The sequence below is a fragment of the Callithrix jacchus genome, chromosome 14 (assembly GCF_049354715.1).
Source record: "Callithrix jacchus isolate 240 chromosome 14, calJac240_pri, whole genome shotgun sequence".
NCBI classification, from domain to species: domain Eukaryota; kingdom Metazoa; phylum Chordata; class Mammalia; order Primates; family Cebidae; genus Callithrix; species Callithrix jacchus.
The window spans coordinates 7,182,378-7,203,340 of NC_133515.1; the positions used below are offsets into that span (position 1 = coordinate 7,182,378).

Consider the following 20,963-nt stretch of genomic DNA (forward strand, 5'->3'; position numbering starts at 1 on the left):
AAGGGGAGCCAGTGGTGTCTAGATTGCTCCATGGGATTGTTACAAGAAGAGAGGAGGAGAAAGGGGGGGAAAAAAGAGGGGGAGAGAAAGGGGGAAAAAAAAGAGGAGAAGAGAAAGGGGGAAAAAAAAGAGGAGAAGAGAAAGGGATGGAGGGCAGAGAGAATAAAAGGTAGGATTAAAGAATAAATTTAAACAAAGAGGCTGAAAACAAAGCGAATTTTATTAGCTTGTTGTGAAACAAATGCTAGAGGGGAGTAGGATGATCAGGGTAATGAGAGGAGTCAGCACTGGGGTCAAGAAAGAAGCAAGGCAAATTCTAGATGCACCCTTACTGAAAGGCCTGATACTCTTTAGAAGATGCCGTGAGTTATACAGACACTAACTCCATTTCTTATCTTTGACTGCTGACAGTTTTCAAGCCCCAGTGATGCGCCTTTACCTTCTGCTCCACATCTGGGCAAGCCAATAAGAAAGCCCGCACATTCTCTCTTGGAGCTAGTGAGAAGTACCAATCATGCAAACCCACTCCAGCCTTGCTCCCTAAACACCGTAAAACAAAGCTAGTCTTCCTTCTCTGCTCTCTCCAGCCCTTTCTCCCATCTCCCTACCATGGTCATCCCCTAGAAGCTTCAATCAGTGAGTACAATAAACCTTTTTACCCTGCTGGTGTGTGTGCATGTGTGACATCAACAGTCTTGATTTCTGAACCAAATTCTGGGTGGGGCTCCATCTCATCTCAGCAGGATTAACACCACCATGGAAGCAGAGAGAAGACAGTTTCTAACCCAGAGCTTCCCAGTGAATGGAAGACACAGAATGCAAGGCTGAAGAGCAGTCAGCGAATTTCTTCCCATCGCTGAGGAAAAGGATACTGGCAGTGAGAGAGAATAAGCCAATACACAGGGAGGCAGAAATAAGAGATAGAAGACTCCTGCTGGTGGTAGAGCAAGTGAATGCTGTTGTTCCCAGGTGCCAGCTGCATCCCTGATTTTTCTGCAAATATTATGGTCCTCAGCATTCCTTTCAATATATTCTCATTTTTGCCTCAATTAGTTTCAGATTTCTGTCACTTACAAATGAACAACTACAGCCTTGACCAAAACAGAGGGAGACTAAAAGCACTTGGTAATTACTATTAATTTTCTTACAATGTCAATAACGGTACTGTAGTTACGCAGAATGTCCTTATACAGTTGACCCTTGAACAATATGGGTTTGAACTGTGAGGGTCTACACAGATTTTCTGCCACCTGTGACAGTAAGACCAACATCTCCTCCTCAGCCTACTCAACGTGAAGATGAGGTGAAGACCTTTATGATGACCCAGTTCCACTTAATGAATGGGAATTTCCATATGGTTTTCTTAACATTTTTTCTTTAGCTTTCTTTCTTGTAAAAATACAGTAAATATAATAACTATAACATAAAAGATATGTATTAACTGAGTGTTTATATTATCAGTAAGGCTTCTGGTCAAAAGTAGGCTATTAGTAGTTAAGTTTTTGGGGAGTCAAAAGTTATATGTGAGTTTTTAACCACACAGTGGCAGGGAGCCCATGCCCCTGGCACACCATGTTGTTAAAGGATCAACCATATGGCAATATGTGCTAAAGAATTAGGAATGAGGCTGGGTGCGGTGGCTCACGCCTGTAATTCCAGCACTTTGGGAGGCTGAGGCGGGAGAATCATGAGGTCAGGAGTTCGAGACCAGCCTGGCCAATATGGTGAAACCCTGTCTCTACTAATCATAAAAAATTGGCTGGGTGTGGTGGCAGGTGCCTGTAATTCCAGCTACTCGGGAGGCTGAGGCAGAAGAATTGCTTGAACCCGGGACGCGAAGGCTGCAGTGAGCCAAGATCGTGCCAACACTGCGCTCAAGCCTTGGCAACAGAACGAGACTTGGTCTCAAAAAAAAAAAAAAATAGGAATGAAAGGTCATGAGGTCTGCTGCTTTCAAATGATTCAAAAATAAAAATATAAATATGCAAAAATGGTAACAACCCCTGAGCTTATGTTAAGAATAGAGACATTATTTGTTCTTTCTACTTTGCTATATGTATGAAAACTTCCATAAAAAATTATCTTTAGAGGGGAGACTCTCAAGGTATGAATAACACATGCAGCCCTTAGGAAGATCAGTGATTTCAAGGGAGATAGGTGTGGAGGACATAAAAGGAAGGTAAAAGGCAAGTTTCATAGTAAGAAATTTAGCATTTATCCTGAAGACAAATAGGAAACCATTAAAGAAATTTCTGGGGCCATTAAAGGAATTTTTGGGGTAGGGGAGTGGGGAAAATGACATGATCAGATTTTGATGTGAAAAAGATTTCCCTGTTGACAGCACAAATCCTGAACTAGAAAGTGGCAGGCATATGGTAACAGTCCAGATGAGAAATGATGCGAACCTGAGTTAAGTGGAGAGAAATAAGTAGTGAGGATTAGAGAACAGACATGAAAAATTCATTTCCTTCCTGGAATGAATTTGACAGGGAAGGGGATGGAGTCCTGTGAAGGAAAGAGAAGAATCCAGGAAGCCTGAAGATTCTGGTTTTGGTGACTGTGGTACTGTTCATGGACTGCAGATACAGAAGAGCAAGACATGGCGAGTTTAGGATGGTGTTAGAGACACATGGTGAGTAAGAGTGATGACAGAGATTGGGAGATTATAGGCATACGTCAAAGGCATGGAAGAGACCACCCAGTAAGAAAGCACAGAGCTGGTTGAAATAAAGTGAAGAAAAAAATGCAGCCGCAATTTGGGGATAAGGAAAGGAACAGAAACTCTTGAAAGAGAATTTTAAAAATAGCCTCAGGCACAGGAGGAAAACATGGATAGTAGTTCACAGGCAGGGAAAGATCTGAGAGGGAGGAAGAGGTCAGCAGTGCCATGCACTCTCCAACAGATCAAAGTATCACCAAACAAAAAGACCTAAAGTAGGGCAGTTTCAGTGTTGATTAATTTAGCAGTTCAACATTATGAAGGATGCAGGTTCTTTCCATCTTTTCACTCTGTTAGACAAACTGCCTGTCTTTGGTGACTGCATAGTACCAGTCCTCAGGCTAGAACCCCTCACTGGTTGCAAGAAGATTGCCACAGTACCCTAGGCACTGCATGCTGACAATATCTGGCACAGAACACGAGCGTTTCTTTCTTGTGACTTTTTTTTTTTTTGAGACAGGGTCTGGCCCTGTTGCCCAGGATGGAGTGTAGTGGTGTGATCTCAGCTCACTGAAATGTCTGCCTCCTGGGCTCAAGTGATCCTCCCACCTTAGCCTCCTGAATAGCTAGGACTACAGGCACATACCACTATGCCCAGGTATTATTTTAAAATTTTTTTGAGATAGAGTTTCGCTCTTGTTACCCAGGCTGGAGTGCAATGGCTTGATCTTGGCTCACTGCAACCTCCACCTCCCAGGTTCAAGCAATTCTCCTGTCTCAGCCTCCAGAGTAGCTAGGATTACAGGCATGCGCCACCATACCTAGCTAATTTTGTATTTTTTAGTAAGAGATGGGGTTTTCTCCATGTTGGTCGGGCTGGTTTTGAACTCCCGACCTCAGGCGATCCACCTCCCTCGGCTGGGATTACAGGCATGAGCCACTGTGCCTGGCTAACTCTTTTTAGAGTTAAAAAACAAACCTTCCCCCCAAACACCTCAGTTGACCTGCCCTTAAATTATTGGGTAAAACTGGATCACATTCACCCTTGAACAGATCACAAGCAAGAAGAACGGAATTATTACAAGTGACTTGATTAATCAAGATTTACCCCTGAGCTAGGGACAGGGTGCTAGGCCTAAAGGCTGGGTAATTGGAAAAAAAAAAAAAAAGGAGGGGGTGGGACAGGTGTTGAATAGGTAACTAACAGGTATTAAGAGCACCATTCTTGCCTCCCCAAAAATAAATGTAGTTAATGCAGGAAAAAATCTGAATCAAGTTTTATGCTTCTGAGAGTGAAAAAAACATACAATAACTTCCAAAGAGGATATATTCTAAAATTTCTCTGATTTCCTTTAGGAGTCATTTTCTGAAGATACTGATAATCTACTTTCTGCAGTGAAAATGTACAAATTTCATTTTCTTTGTCCCAAGACTACTTTCAAGTTTCATAAAAATAACCTTAACTTAAATTCTTTCAACCATATCTCTTCTCATTTTCTAGAGTCAGAAGTTCTAAATTTAGGAACCTCGTTGTTTCTATCTATGGGATAGCTTTGTAATATCAACTGAAGTATAGTCCACAGATTTTCCTTTCTAGTATGTTTCTAGTTAGGGTGAGTTATAAGCAATATTCTCTCCTTAGAGCCAGAAGAGAAAAGGGAGACAGCAGCTATTTTGTAGCCTAACATACCTTTTCCCAGTTATTCAAACACTAACCTAAATGTTGCTGGGAGAGATTTTGCAAACATAACTAAAGACCCTAATCAGTTGATTTTAAGTTAATAAAAAAGGAGGTGATTCTTGGTGAGCCTCTCTTAGTCACTGAGAAGCCCTTTCAAAGAAAGCTTAGGCCCTCTCTGAGCCAAGAGGCTTCAAGCAGCAGCTAGACCTGCAATTTTTCTCCTTTTCTTAGGATCTTCCCAGGATACCTATCTATGGACGAGAAGCTACAGTCTGTGCCCTTGAGGTTCCATCCCACTATCTTCCCTTTCTGACTGCCTGGCCCTGTGGGCTTTGAACTTGCTTAACCAGCTCTCTAAACTGGATAAGCTTGCCTTATTATAAATCCATGTCGTGTATATATACATACACATTCATTTAAAATCTGACCAGTTCTGCTTCTCTGATTGAACACATGTTGGTTCACACTTGCCTGCAACCGCTACTTCTACAGATCCACTTCTACACTTGTGAGATGCAACAAACTCCACTCAGTGTTTTTTGACTCAATGCAGAAAAATTTTAAAATTTAAAAAGTTTTAAATAGAATGGTGGCTTAGTCCTTTTGGGCTGCTATAGCAGAAGATCAGAATGGGTGGCCTATAAATGACACATTTATTTTTCACAGATCTGGAGGCTGCGAAATCTGAGATCGGGGTGTCAGCATGGCTAGTACTGGTGTGGGGCCCTCTTTCTGGGTCACAGGTGACACCTTCTAGCTGGGTCCTCACATGGTAGAAGGGGTACAGTAGCTCTATGGGGCCTCTCTTATAAAGCCACTAATCCCATTTGTGAGAGTTCTGTACTCCTGACCTAAATACCTCCTAATGCTCCACCTCTGAACACCATCATATCAGAGATTAGGTTTCAATGTATGAATTTTGGGAGGACACAAACAATCAGACTAGCAAAGATTTTTCTTTGTTTCCACTATTTTGGAGCAGCATGTAAATTTATAACTATACTCCTCTTCTGTGCTTCAAATAAATTTTCTTTGCTGTGTCACTTGACCCTTGCTTGTACTGGAGTTCATCTTTCCACTCAAACTTTTTCCACAAATCTTCCACAATTTCTCTCAGCTAATGAAATTTCAGGTTCTCTACGACCAGCAACAGACTCTAGGAGAAATCCCGTTTATTTCCTCACTAGTCATAGACTGATTCTTTTATAAGTTGCTCCTTGTTCGTGACACCAAAGCGTTCTCTAGACTAAAGGTTAACTAAAACTAGAAACTTTAATCCTTATTCTGTATATCCTTTCATTAGGACTCTCTTGAGAAAACAGTCATGGTTGTGTTTAAATCATTAGTTTCAGCACTGATCACAAAAATAAGTTTAAAACAATTAAAAACAATTAAGTGAATTTAACAAATATACCCATAAATTTTGATGTTCTTTAATACCATTAAATAATATAAGAGAAAATTTAATGGAATTTTTTAAAGCATGTACAATATATATTTTTTTTGAGACAGAGTTTTGCTCTTGTTACCCAGGCTGGAGTGCAATGGCACGATCTCGGCTCACCAGAACCTCCGCCTCCTGGGTTCAGGCAATTCTCCTGCCTCAGCCTCCTGAGTAGCTGGGATTACAGGCACGCACCACTGTGCCCAGCTAATTTTTGTATTTTTAGTAGAGATGGGGTTTCACCATGTTGACCAAGATGGTCTCGATATCTTGACCTCGTGATCCACCCGCCTCGGCCTCCCAAAGTGCTGGGATTACAGGCTTGAGCCACCGTGCCCGGCCCTATGTACAATATATTAAGTTTAAAAAGCAGGTTATAAAAATGGTATGTTGAGATAATATGGTTATATTTTTGTAACTCAACAAATAAATACAGGTGTGAAGAAAAAGAACTTGAAGGATAAAAGTTCAAACAATATTTCTAGGTGGGCAGATTATTGGTGAGCTTTTACTTTCTTCTCCTGGTATTTTCTTTTTAAAAATTTTATTTTAACTGAGATATAATAAATGCACTCAGTTATGGGATATCAGATCAGGGCAATTTTATTGAATTTATCCATTCTAAGAGTTTTCTGGTAGAGTCTTTTTATTTTCCTAATATAAGATCATGTTGTCTGCAAATAGGGATGACTTGACTTCTTCCTTTCCAATCTGAATGCCTTTTATTTCTTTCTGTTGCCTAACTGCTCTGGCGGCTAAGGACTTCCAGTACTGTGTTGAATAACAGTGGCAAAGTAGGCATTCTTGTCTTTTTCCATTTGGTATATTAGCTGTGGTTTTGTCATATATAATCTTTATTATGTTGAGGTATTTTCCTTTTATACCTAATTTATCGAGAACTTTTATCATAGAGGGTTGAATTTTATTAAATGCTTTTTCTCCATCTATTGAGATGATCATATGATTTTTGCCCTTCATTCTACTGATGTGATCTGTGATGTTTACTGATTTGCACATGTTGAACCACTCTTGCATTCCTAAGATATATCCCACTTGACCATGGTGTATTATTGCTTTGATGTGTTGTTGGATTCAGTTTGCTAGTGTCTTGTTAGGGTTTTCTGTGGCCATGTTCATCAAGAATACTGGCCTGTAGTTTGTTTTTGTTGTGTCTTTGACTGCTTTTCATATAGGGTTATGCTGGTCCCACAGAATGAGTTGGGGAAAATTCTCTCCAAGTTTTTGGAATAGTTTGAGAAGAATTGGTATTCGTATTGAGCATTATTGGACCATTGGTGAGGCCATCTTGTCCTGGACTTCCTTTATGGGGAGACTTTTTTTTACTACTGATTCAATTTGCTACCTTTTGGTCTTTTCAGATTTTCTGTTTCTTTTTGATTAAATCTTGTTAGGTTGTATGTGTTGAGAAGTTTAGGCATTTCCTCTAAGTTTTTAAATTTATTGGCATATAGTTGTTCATAGTAGTCTCTAATGATCCTTTATATTTATGTGGTATCTGTTGTAACATTTCCCTTTTTGTTTCGAGTTTTACTTATTTGGGTCTTCTCTCTTATTTGCTTAGTCTAATGGTTTGTCAATTTTTCTTTTTTTTTTTTTTTTTTTTTTGAGATGAAGTTTTGCTCTTGTTGCCCAGGCTGGAGTGCAATGGCGTGATCTCAGCTCACTGCAGCCTCTGCCTGCCTCCTGGGTTCAAGTGATTCTCCTGCCTCAGCCTCCTGAGTAGCTGGGGTTACAGGCATACCATACCTAGCTAATTTTGTATTTTTAGTAGAGATGGGTTTCTCCATGTTGGTCAGGCTGGTCTTGAACTCCTGACCTCAAGTGATCCACCCACCTCAGCATCCCAAAGTGTTGGGATAACAGACATGAGCCACCGTACCCAGCCCGTTTGTCAATTTTATCTTTTCAAAAAACCAACCTTTTGTTGAACTTTAAATTTTTTTAATTTTTAATTTTTGTGGGTACGTAGTAGGTGTATACATTTATAAGTTACATGAGATTTTGGTAAAGGCATGCAATACATAATAAGCACATCAGGGTAAATGGGTGCAACCATCACCTCAAGCATTTATCCTCTGTGTTACAAACAATCCAATTATACTCTTTTAACCACCATGGCATGTATGTACCTATGTAACAATCCTGCAGGATGCAGGATGTGCACATGTACCCCAGAGCCTAAATACCATTAAAAAAAAAAGAAATGTACCTTACTTTTTTTTTTAACTGTAGTCACCCTGTTGTGCTAGCAAATAGTAGATCTTATTCACTATATTATTTTGATACCCATTAACCATTCCCACTTCCTCCCCAGTGCCCCCTGCCTGGACCCTTTTTGTAGGTATTTTTAGTCTCAACTTCATTTATTTTCATTTTGAACTTCATTATTTATTTCCTTCCACTAATTTTGGGGCTTTGGTTTGTTCTTTTTTTTTTTTTTTTTTTTTTTTTTTTTTTTTTTTTTTGAGACAGAGTTTCACTGTTGTTACCCAGCCTGGAGTGCAATGGCACGATCTTGGCTCACCGCAACCTCCGCCTTCTGGGTTCAGGCAATTCTCCTGCCTCAGCCTCCCGAGTAGCTGGGACTACAGGCACGCACCACCATGCCCAGCTAATTTTTATATTTTTAGTAGAGACGGGGTTTCACCTTGTTGACCAAGATGGTCTCAATCTCTTGACCTCGTGATCCACCCGCCTTGGCCTCCCAAAGTGCTGGGATTATAGGCGTGAGCCACCGCACCCGGCCATGGTTTGTTCTTGCTTTTCTAGTTCTTTAAGATACATCATTAGGTTATCTGAAATCTTTCTTTTTTTAATGTAGGATTTATTGTTACATAAATTTGCCTGTTACTACTGCTTTTGCTGTGCCCCAAAGGGTTTGGCATATTGTATTTCTATTTTCATTTGTCTCAAGAAATACTTTAATTTACCATTTAATTTCTTCCTTCACCCTCTGGTCATCTAAAGAACATGGTGTTTGATTTTCAGGTGTTCGTAGTTTTGAATGTTCCCCTTGTTATTGATTTCTAGTTTTAACTTCCATTGTGGTCAGATAAGATAGTTGATAAAATTAATTTTAATTTTTTTTTTGAGATTTGTTTTGTGTCCTAACATATGATCAATCCTGAAGAATGCTTCATGTGTTGCTTTTTACAGCTTTTGACTTGATGTCTGTTTGGTCTGATATAAGTACAGCTACTCTGGCTGGGTTTTGGTTTCCATTTGCATGGAGTATCTTTTTCTATCCCTTTGCTATTAGTCTGTGTGTCTTTACAGGTGAGGTGAGTTTCTTGTGTGCAGTATATAGTTGGGTGTATTAACCTTTTGGCCAGTCTGTATCTTTTAAATGGGGGAACTGAATCTATTTACATTCAAGGTTATTGATAGGTGAATACTTGCTTCTGTCATATGGTTTCCTGGATGTTTTATCTTTTGTTTCATACTTCCTTTCTTATGGTTTATTTTGTGCTTGGGTGGTTTTCCACATTCATATGGTTTGATTCCTTTTCCTTTCTTTGTGTTTGGGCTCTATCAGTGAATTTTACAGTTTCACATGTTTTCATGACAGTGGTTATTATTTTTTCATTTCTAGATATAAGACTCCCTTGAGCATTTTCTTATAAGGCCAGTCTAGCAGTGATGAATTCCCTTTATTTCTGCTAGTTTGTGAAAGATTTTACTTCTTTTTCATTTCTGAAATACAGCTTTGCAGGGTATAGTATTCTTGGCTCATGGGTCCCCTGCCCGTGCTTTAAGTATTTTGAATATATCATCCCACTCTTTCCCAACCTGTAAATTTTCTGCTGAGAAATCTGCTGTTAGTCTAATGGGAATTCCCTTATATGTAACTTGATACTTTACTCTTGCTGCTTTTCGAATGATTTGCCTCTACCATCTGATAACTTGGCTATAATGTGCCTCAGACATAACCTGTTTGGGTTGACTCTAATTGGAATTCTTTCTGTTTACTGGACATGAATGTCCATTTCAAATTTCAAGACTTCACTACTATTTTATTAAATATGTTTTCTACATCCTTCTCCTTCTGGAATGACCATCATGTATCCATTTACTTCATGGTATACAATACATCCTGTAGGCTTTCTTTACCCTTTTTTCATTTTTGTTTGCCTGTGTTATTTCAAAAGATTTGTCTTCAAGTTCAGAAATTCTTTCTTCTGCTTGGTTTAGTCTGGTAAGCTCCTGATTGCATTTTTTATTTAACTCATTGAATTCTTCAGCTCTGGGACTTCTGTTTGGCTCTTTTTTACGTTACCTATCTCTTTGTTGAATTTCTTATTCAAATCATGAATTGTTTTCCCGATTTTGCTGATCTGTGTTTTCTCGTATCTCACTGCGATTCCTTAAGATTATTTTGAATTCTTTCTCTGGCATTTAGCATATTTTCTTATGACTGGGGTCTGTTACTGGAGAATTACTGTTTTCCTTTGGAGGCGATATGTTACCTTGCTTTTTTATGTCTGATGTGTCCCCATGTTGATTTCTATACATCCGGTTGAAAAGTCCTTTCTTCCAATTTTATGGACTGCATTTCACAGGGAAAGACTTATTTGTATAAACCAGTCTTTGAGTGTCAGTTTGGTAGGGTGCATTAGCTTTGATGCATCTGTGTTTAGGTGGGCACTGTAGTGTTGTCTCTGTGCACTTTCCTCAGTTGTAAGTCACACTTCCTGCCTGCAAGTATCCCATGCCTAGGCTGGGACAGTCTGTGGTAGCAGTGATGCAGCTTTGTTGAGGGTGGGATCACAGGGTGTTTCTCAGGTCAGGGATGTGTACATCCACACAGTGGGTTAGGCAGTTTGGAATCTAGCCAACTTAGGGTCTGGCTCTAAACCACAGGGCTGTACTCAGGCCAGGAGCACGAGCACATGTTTAGTCGGATGGCTTGGGGGTGTGCCTGACAAGAGTAGCCCAAAGGGCTTTCTCAGGCCTAGAATACAGATGGATAGCTGCTCAGCTGAACTGGGGGTATGTTTGTCAGGCATGGACCACAGGGCTGTTTTTGAGGATTGGGATGTAGTATCAAGGCTTCTCTGCTGGCTTAGGTGTCTGCTGGTTTGGGGTGGCCCATGGGGCTGTTTCTCAGGGTGAGGGTGCAGGCAGATGGGTGTTTAGTTGGCCTTGAAGTGTGTCTGCCATGGGCAGCCTATGTAGCTGCTTCTCAGGTCCAGGTTGTAAGCATTAGGCTGCCTGGCTGGCCTGCGGAGATGTTTGCTAGAAATAACCCACAGGGCTATTTCTTAGGCCTGGGACATAGGCACAGAGCTGCTCAGTTGGTCTGGAGGTGTGTATTCTGGGGGTTGCCCACAGGGCTGTTCTTCAGGCCCTGATTTCAGGTGCAGGGACATTGGGCAGGCTAAGGAAGTATCTTAGGGGTACACTGTGGGGCTCTTTCTTAGGTGCTGAGCTGCTCTGCTGGCCCTTGGGTGTATCAGCCACTTAAAGGCTTGGGGTTCTCTCCTGCTTGGGGGAGGGTGCGCAGTGGTTTGCCTAGCTCATCAAGACAGAGTTCTGTGATGGAACCATGTCTATCTGCACATTTGCTTTTACCTGCCATTATGGGTAGGTGATAATATTATTTGGTCATGTAGCATATATTTTATTCACAAGAAAATTTTTAAATAATAAAAATAAAAATGAAGTGCTAATCAAAATAGCTAACCTATAAGTTCTTTGATGCTTCCAAAGATTCTCTGAACCAGAGACTAAAACATGCAAATATTTTTCAAGCTTTAAAAGTTAATATTGTATGTTAGACTCCTAACAGATACTTGCTTTCCATTTTCCAACTGCATTCAATATCATTTGTTTTCCTGATGACTAGAACATGTAACTTTCTCATATAGACAGAACATAGGCAAAAGACAAGACAAATGCATGTAAAATACATATAATAGCTTAATGGGAAAGTACAGTCCAAAAATTTTAAACTTACTGTTCATGGAAATCCAGCATTGGTGGCTCAAATCGTATGGGCCTGCAATTTCCCCGATAGAGAGATATACTGTAAATTAAAAGAAAACAACATAAGAAGCAGTTCTTCAAAATATATTTCCCCAAACTCTATTCAGACACTTGACTTTTGTTATAACAAAGCATTTTTGGAGAAAAATAGGGTCTAATGATCTCTTATAAACGTACATTATTTTTTAAATTAGCGAAAACCAATGAAGATTGCATTTTAGAAAATAAAAGAGTGGGAGTATTTTTCTAATTCAAAGGTATGTGAAAACAAAATATTCAGGCAAACTATCAAAATTTATTTGGTTGATATAATTGGTAACAATATACTTTAATAGGGTCACTTGGGTTTTTGGATACAGGTATGGCGAATAATAAAGAGTTACTACAACTACATACCATTTAGCAGACAATGTATGAAGACAAAAATCACAGTCGCATCGTAACTAGAGTGGCAAAGGACTAAACAAAATTGAATTTAGGATAGAAATTTCCAAGAATAGAAATACCTATTTCATCTGAGAATTTGGAATACACTGATTTCTGATGTCCTGGCCTAAATATCTGAGTAGCATCTTCTAACTAACCCACCTGATACCAGAAATTCTCAATAAAACAGATTTCTGAATAGCAAACCTCAGACATCATCGGGGCCTAACACTGATATAAAACATACATGACCTTTGGTGGGGTGTGGGGGTGGGGGTGGTGGTGGTGGTTCACATACATAAAGTGTTTACATACTGCAAAAGTCAGACATTCAGTTAGCCACTAAGTTTCAAAATAGATTTTAATGTTTTTATTCTAAGAAATGATGTCAGAGCAAAACCCATTTTGTAAGACTACTTTATTGCCATCATCACTGAACTTCACAGTAATAAAAGCTTCCAAATGATACAGTAATTTCATTCAGGATTCAGAAGACAGAGTAAATAACTAGGAGTTAGAAGATATAGGAAATAATTAGAAATAGACAAAGACATTCACAATATGGAGGAAATTTGGCTTTAATTCAATTCTACAAAGATTAAATAATCTGAGTAGAATAATTTAACTGAAGGCAATAAAATCCAAACATGTTTTTGGCTCTACCCATTTAGAATATTCTTTCGTGTTGCTTGAGAACCCATCTGCATATGTTGAACAGGAAAGATGACAAACAAAAAGAAAGCAAGCACCAAATGTAAGATTGTATTTTACTAAAGCACAAAACTGCAGATGCTGGGACATGAAGACACAATTCCTTGCAACAGTGTCAGCATCTATTCCTTCTTACTTTCTGCCCTTCTTAGACGTGATGTAACAATAACACTCTTTGGCTCCTTTAAAACAAGTGATGCTCTTCAGCTCATCAGTTTAAGTAGTACGAAACTCAAATTTACATAAAATCTCAAATCAAGGAAAAATAAAGTATAAGGTATAACTGTGTAAGTCATTAATTCCTATATATACACACAAACAATGCTAGATGTTGGAGAAAAAGGAGATTAAGATACAGTGTTTTTTCTCTCACAGAACCAAGAGGCTGTTCTGCAAATTGCAAATGGAAATGTCTCAAGTGGCCAGGTGGGGTAAAAAAGCATACACTTTATCCATTTAATACAAATGTATGAATGTATACTATGTACCAGATACTGTCTATTGCCTGGGGCTACATTGGGGAACAAAGCAAAGTGCCTGCTCTCATGGCACTAACATCCTAGTCGGGAACAAACGTTGAATATATTAGGTGAAGATGTGTGTATTTAAAAAAATCGAACATACTGGGGCTGTGGCTACAACAGAAAAAGCCTCTCTGAGGAGGGATACTAGTGCCAAGACCTGAATGGCAGAGATCTAGAGGAATAAAGTAGGACTGTATTTGGTGAGTTGAACAAGGAGGGTGAAGTGACCATCGTGCAATGAAGGAAGATTAGGAGTTAAGAGCTGAGCTCAGACATATAAGAGCCAGATCTCCTTGTAGAAGTATGGACTACTCGAAGTCTAACAAACTACAGTATTTTTGAGCAAGGAGTGTTGAGGAACATTAAGTTTACCCTGCCCCTCCCCACATGGCTCCCTTGTGGAGCATCCTTTCAGTTTGTAATTAGTGGTAGGCAGGTAACAGCTGCCTACTTGATGCATTTTTAAGTTAAATAGTACACCTGTGTATTAATGAGAATCACCTGTCAAAGAGCAAATAAATACGTCAATGAAAGTCTGCTCGGGGCCTTCAGTCTGGAGAGCTGTTAGACCCACAGGCTGTGGGTCCCTAGGACAGATCCACTCTGACTATCTGGGTGTCTGTCTCTCAAATACCTTCGGTGCCACTGGGGCGGGAGTCTCTCGACCGAGCTGGTTCTCGATAAAGGAGTAGCATGATGTGACACATGTTAAAAGGTTAATTCTGGCTACTTTGTGAAGAACCAAGGAAGTTCCTGTAAGAGGCCAACAGTGGGAAGCAGGGAAGTCTTAGAGTGCTTTAGGCAACTGGTGATAGCAGCTACAATCTATGGTGGTTGCCAAGGAGAGTAGCGAGCAGTGGTTTTTTCCTGGATAGATTTGGAAACTTGAGAAAACCGGTTGTGCTGATAGATTGATTTTTGAAGAAGCAAGAGTAATTTATTCTAAGATTTTCATTATGTACATAGTCATGACATGGAAGAAGTGGGTTGGAAGTGGGAAGAGACAGATTTTCAAGAGTATTGTTGTAGACATTTAAATTTCAGATGTGTATCTAGATGGAGATGTCATAAAGTAGCCATACATGGCTACTGCTTATATTAAAAAGTTACTGATTTTCATGTACTGATCTTATACCTTGTCACCTTGAGTTTAATTCTAATAGTTTGTCTAGATTCTCCTAAGTTTTCCACTGTTGCTATATGTGCTACCAAAATGAGCACTATCTTGGAGGATCACTGTAGACAAATCACCTACAAGTAACAATGTGATTCTTCCTTTCAAATCCTTAGGTAAGTTATACTTTTTATGTCTTGTGCTGGGGCAAAGACCTCCTGTAAAATGCTTCAAAGATGTGATGTCCAGCAACCTTTACTGTGATATTTACAAAGTGCTCACAGAATATTAGATAGAGGAAACAGTATATAAAATATGATTCTCTCACAAATAAAAGCGTATTTTCAAAATAGCAGATATATATCTAAGGAACAGTTTAATATCTGAGTGGGTACAACACAAGCTGACACAGGTACATTCCTACGTTAACTAAACTAAAAATGCAGTAAAATAGCTGTCATGTCTCCACAGCTGATTCAAATGGTTGCTACCCATGTTTATTCAGACAGTGCATGCATTGTTTAGTGCTTTGTTAACAGAAAGCAAATGTCTACAAATATGTAATGTTGAAAAACAAACTAGGGATGATGAAATAAAAAGAATAGTGCCCTTTGCTAATGTCATTGTAGTTTTTTCCCCGATTTTAAAAATTATTATTGTTACTATTTTTAAGAGGCAGGGGTCTCACTGTGTTGCCCAAGCCGGTCTTGAACTCCTCTGTTTGAGCCTCCGGAGTAGCTGGGACTGCAGGTGCAGCATGCCGGTGTGCCAGGCTCACCCTTTGACAATTTCAAAGCAACAAAATCTGAGACATTATGATAGTACATTGCATGATTTTACACTTTCTGCAATGATTATATATGTTCTGAAGTCTCAATATAATTGGTTTTATAAATTTTCACTAAAAAACTAATTATTTATTTGGAGATAAATGAAGACTATTTTCTGATTTCAAGCTAGGAAACAACTGAAGAGATGCAAGAAATCTTGTGGGAAATGGTCAATACTGCTTGTTGAACTGTCAGGTCAAAGTTGAGCAGGAAACCCACGAATCAAACATATGGGCTTTCTTGGATTTCCGGGAGTTTAAAGTGTTTTCCTAGGGTCAACTACTACCTAAACAACAGATACTCTTTGGTCCAGCATTTTTAAAACAATTGTTTGTGATCTACCTGCATCACAGACACCTACAATGCTTGCAGAAATGCAGATTCTAGGGCCCCACCTCCAGAATGTAATTCCTTGTAAGCAGAACAGACCTGTATTTTGCACTCTCTCACATTTAGGAGCCACTATCTGGCATCTTGAGCCACAAATAAGAGATGGGGAGGGAAGTGTCTTAACTAGTAAAACTATCAAAGTCACCAGCAGTTTAAAGTGATTTCAAATATTTTTATTAAAGAGTCAGCTAAATAAGCAGTGATTTAAAAGAAATGAATAGGACTTCTCCTATATAATATATATTCTCCCATAAACACATTTTCATTTTAATTTGCATTTCCCTAATGATGAAAAATGCTGACCATCTTTCCACTTTCTTGGTGTACAATTAGGTGTCTTCTTTTGTAAATGTCTGTGGAAAGTTTTTTAACTGGGATGTTTGTCTTACTATTCAGCTGTAAGAGTTCTCTGTTATGTGCTGCAAATATTTTTACCCTGGTCCTGACTTACCCTTTCCTTTTATAAATGTTGTCTTTTGAAGAGAAGAAGTTTTTAATTCTGATGAGGTCAAAATGATGATCATTTTTTCTTTTTTGAGACAGGGTCTCACTCTGTCGCCCAGGTTGGAGTGTAGTTAGTGGTGCAATCATGGGTCACTGCAGCCTTGACCTCCTGGGCTCAAGCCACCCTCTCGCCTCATCCTCCCAAATAGTTGAGACTACAGGCACACGCTACCACAACTAGCTATTTTTTTTTAATTAATATTTTTTGTAGATACAGGGTCTCACTATGTTCTCCAGGCTAGTTTCAAACTCCTAGCCTCAAGTGATCCCCTTACCTCAGCTTCCCAAAGTGTTAGGATCATAGGCATGAGCCTCATTTTTTCTTTTTTGGTATGTGTTTTTGGTGTCTTAAAACTTTGTCCAGGTTCCAAATATTTCTACAAAAAGATTGGTTTTATTCTAAAAGTTTTACACTTTAACTTTTACATACGAGCCTATTTATTTTGTCCATTTTAAGTGAAATTTGGTGATAGTGTGAGTTAAAGATTAAAGTTCACTTTTTCTTTCTCTGTAAATATCCAGTAGGCCTAGTATCATTTGTTGAGAAAAGACTACTCATGTACCATTGAATTATTACAATACCTTCACAATCTTCAAGTCTATGAACACAGAATCTTTCTCAATCTATCTAGGAGTTATTTAATTACTCTATTATATTACACTTCTCAGTGTACGGGTCTCAAAATTTTTTTTGTTAAATTTATCCCAAAGTATGCAATGATTTATGCTATTGTAAATGACATTTTTCTACATTTCACTTTTGCACTTGTGAAAAAGAAATCAGTTTCTTCTGATTATTGACTGTATCGCTTCTTGGTATATTCCTTAGGACTTTCTATGGGCATAATCACATGGTTAGTAGACAAAATCCTCTTCTTCCTTTCCAAACAAATGGCTCTTATTTCTGTTTCTTGCCTTAATGTAATGACTGCCATATCCAGTACAATGTTTAATGTTAAGTGATGAAAGTGGACATCTTTGCCACTTTCCCGATCTTAGAAAGAAACCATTCAATCTTTTACCATTATTATCATGTTAACTGTTATTTCGCCATAGATGCTCTTTACCGGGTTAAAGACATTCTTTTTCTATTCCTAGTGTACTGAACATTTAATCATGAACAGATTCTGAATGCTGCCACAGGCTTTTTCTACATCTATTCAAATAATTACGAAGGTTTTTAAAATTTTGTTAACAAGAAAAATTATATTGTGTTCAAATATTAATCTTGCATTCCTAGGATAAACTCCTTTTGGTCATGATGTATTATTCTTGTTAGAGGTTTCTGGATTCGATTTGCTAATATTCTATTGGAGATTTCTGAATATATGTTTGAAGAGGTGTAGCCTTTAGCTTTTTTGTCATGGCTGCAATAATCACCTCTTAAAAATGTGTGAGGAAGGACATTCTACTCCTCTCTTTTCTAAAAGGATTTATGTAAGACGAGTATTTTTTCACTAGGTGTCTTATCAAATTTACCAGTTAAGTCATATGAGCCTGCAGTTTTCTTTGTGGAAAGGCTTAAAACTGTGAATTCTATGTCTTTAACAGATATTTAAAAATTCATTTTCTAATTCTCTCTTGGTTAATTTTAATAATTTGTATCTTTCAAGTATTTAACCACTTCATCTAAATTGTTGAATTTTTGAGAATGAAGGGATTTCTCTTATTATTCTCTGAATGTTTATAAGATCTGCAGTGATATCCCCTACTTCATTACTGATTTTTTTGGTCTGTCTTATTTTCTTAACCAATCTAGCTAGATTCAAAGAATCAGATTTTGTTTACTTTGATGTTTTCTCCACTTTCTATTTAATTGATTTCTAGCATACCCTTTATTTTCTTCTAAAGTTGATGCTCTATGTCTTAATTTGGCAATGTAAACTGTTCATTTTAAAATTTTTCTTCTATCTGATACCTTTTAAAGCTATAAATGTCCATTTAAGTACTGCTTTCGCTAAATTCCAGAAAACTTGATATGTTGTTCTATGAACTAACCCCCCCCACCCCACCCTCTACTTCCCAAATTCGTATGTTGAAACCCTAATCCCCACTATGACTATTACGTGGAGACAGGTTCTATAAGCAGGTAATTAAGGTTAAATGAGGTCATAACGGTGGGGGCCCTGATACAATGGGATTAGTGTCCTTACAAAAAGGAACACCAGAAAGGCCCCATGCACTCATGTACACAAGGAGGACATGTGAATTACACAGCAGAATGGCTGCCCCCTACAAGCTAGGAAAACAGGTCTCAGTGCAAACTGACTATGCTGGCACCCTGATTTCAGACTTTTAGACTCCAGACTGTGAGAAAATAAATGTCTGTTGTTTAAGCCACCCAGTCTATGGTATTTTGTCATGACAGCCTAGCTCAAGCAGACTAAGATATGTTTTACTTTTGTTTTCAAAGCACTTATGATTTCTTAACCACCCATGAGTATTGAAAAGCTTCTAGTTTAGTTTCTAGTTATAAAATTTTTGGATTTCATTGTTACTGATTTCTAATTTAGTTTTGCTATAATCAGAGAATATAATCTACATTATCTGCTCTTGGTGGATGTAGTATTTAACAAATACCTATTAGGTCAAGTTACTTAACAGTGTTCTTCAAATCTACACCCTTACTGATTTTCCATCTATTTTATCAGTTACTAACAGATGAATGTTGAAATCTTCAATAATCACTGTGGGTTTGTCACCTTAGTTTTATTCATTTTTTTCTTCATGTATTTTAAAGCTCCAATATTAGAATTTGGGATTATTTCATCTACCTGGGGGACTGTCTCTTTCATAACTGTAAAATGTCCTTCTTTATCTCTGATAATATTCCCTGTCCTAAAGTCTACTTTGTCTGAGAGTAACATAATCAACCTAGCATTTTTAGTGTTTACTTGTTTTTCCTACATTGTTTTACATTTAACCTACTTACATACTTACGAAGAAGTGCATTTCTTCAAAATCAAGATTACTGATGAACTGGGAGAAGATACTTGCAAAATAGGATGAATAGCTCCAAAACATAAAGAACTCTTGGCCAGGTGTGGTGGCTCACGCCTGTAATCCCAGGACTTTGGGAGGCCAAGGTAGGTAGATCACCTAAGGTCGAGAGTCTGAGACCAGCCTGACCAGCATGGAGAAACCCTGTCTCTAATAAAAAATACAAAATTAGCTGGGCGTGGTGGTGCATGCCTGTAATCCCAGCTACTCGGGAGGCTGAGGCAGGAGAATCATTTGAACCCAGGAGGCGGAGGTTTTGGTGAGCTGTTACCATGCCACTGCACTCCAACCTGGGCAGCTAGAGTGAAACTCCATCTCAAAAACAAACAAACAAAACTTTTGGATGGGTGTGGTGGCTCACGCCTGCAATCTCAGACCTGTAGGAGGCCGAGGTGGGTGGATCACTAGGTCAGGAGATCGAGACCATCCTGGCCAACAAGGTAAAACCCCATCTCTACTAAAATACCAAAAATTAGCCGGGCGTGGTGGTGCACACCTGTAGTCCCAGCTACTCGGGAGGCTGAGACAGAAGAACCTGGGAGGCGGAGATTGCAGTGAGCCAAGACTGCGCCACTGTACTCCAGCCTGGCGACAGAGCAAGACTCTATCTCAAAACAAAAACAAAAACAAAAAACTAACAGCACTATAGAAAAATGGGTAGAACAAACAAGAACAGACGACATCAAAAGACAAATACAAGCATAGCTCTTAAATACCAGGAGATGGTTAACCTTACTCATAATTAGAGAAAGACAAACTAAAACTACACTATGATAGATAACATTTCTGACTCATCAGATCAGCAAAAGTTAAAAATACAACACATTCTATTGGAAAGGATGTGGGAAAACAGGCACTCTTCACTGATGAGGGAATGCAAGGTGGCACAGACCTTGAAGGAGAATCTGGCAATACTTAATGAAATGATGGCAGCATTTACTTTTGACTCACCAACCCCACTTCTAGGAATTCATATGAAACATAAACTTTGTATCTATCTATCCACTTCCATATTTATTTGACAAGTAAAACTGTACATATTTATGATGTACAACATATTTTAAAATATGTTCATGTTGTAGAATGGCTACATTGAGCTAATACATGCATTATCTCACATAGTTACCACTTTTTATGGTAAGAACACAAAATGTGTTCTTAGCAATTTTCAAGTATACAATACAGATGCTCCCTGACTTATGGTAAGGTTATATCCCAATACACCCATCATAAGTTGAAAATAATCATAAGTCAAAAATATATTTAATACACCAACTTGCTTTTAAGGTAGCCTAGTCTCCCTTAAATATGCTCAGAACACTTACATTAGCCTACAGTTGGGCAAAGTTATCTGGTAACATGGTACAGGGTAGAGTATCAGTTGTTTACTCTCTGGATTGTGTAGCTGACTGAAAGCTGCAAGAGAGTACTGTATAACTACCCCAGGAAAGATCAAAATTCAAAATCTGAAATACTGTTTCTACTGAACATATATTATACTTTGGCACCATCATAAGTTGAAAAATGACAAAGTTGAACTTATACCTTCTAACTGAAATTTTTTTTTCTTTTGACTAACATCTCTCAAATCTCCCTGGTTCCTACCTTCAACCTCAGTTAACCACCATTCTACCCTCTGCTTCAATATTCTCCACATAAGTGAGATCATGCAGT

The 20,963-nt window shown here is 38.5% G+C and overlaps 1 protein-coding gene across 4 annotated transcripts in view; it reads right to left on the bottom strand.

Moving 5' to 3' along the window:
- Positions 1-20,963, bottom strand: part of TMEM131 (transmembrane protein 131) — a 247,039-nt gene that overhangs the window by 107,288 nt on the left and 118,788 nt on the right. For all 4 annotated transcript variants that reach the window (XR_013526314.1, XM_017964076.4, XM_008980096.5 and 1 more), the window contains exon 4: positions 11,762-11,830. Coding sequence is in view for 3 of the 4 variants with exons in the window: in XM_017964076.4 (XP_017819565.2) it covers positions 11,762-11,830 (69 nt within the window). In the remaining variant the exon portion in view is untranslated. The remainder of the gene's footprint in view (positions 1-11,761; positions 11,831-20,963) is intronic.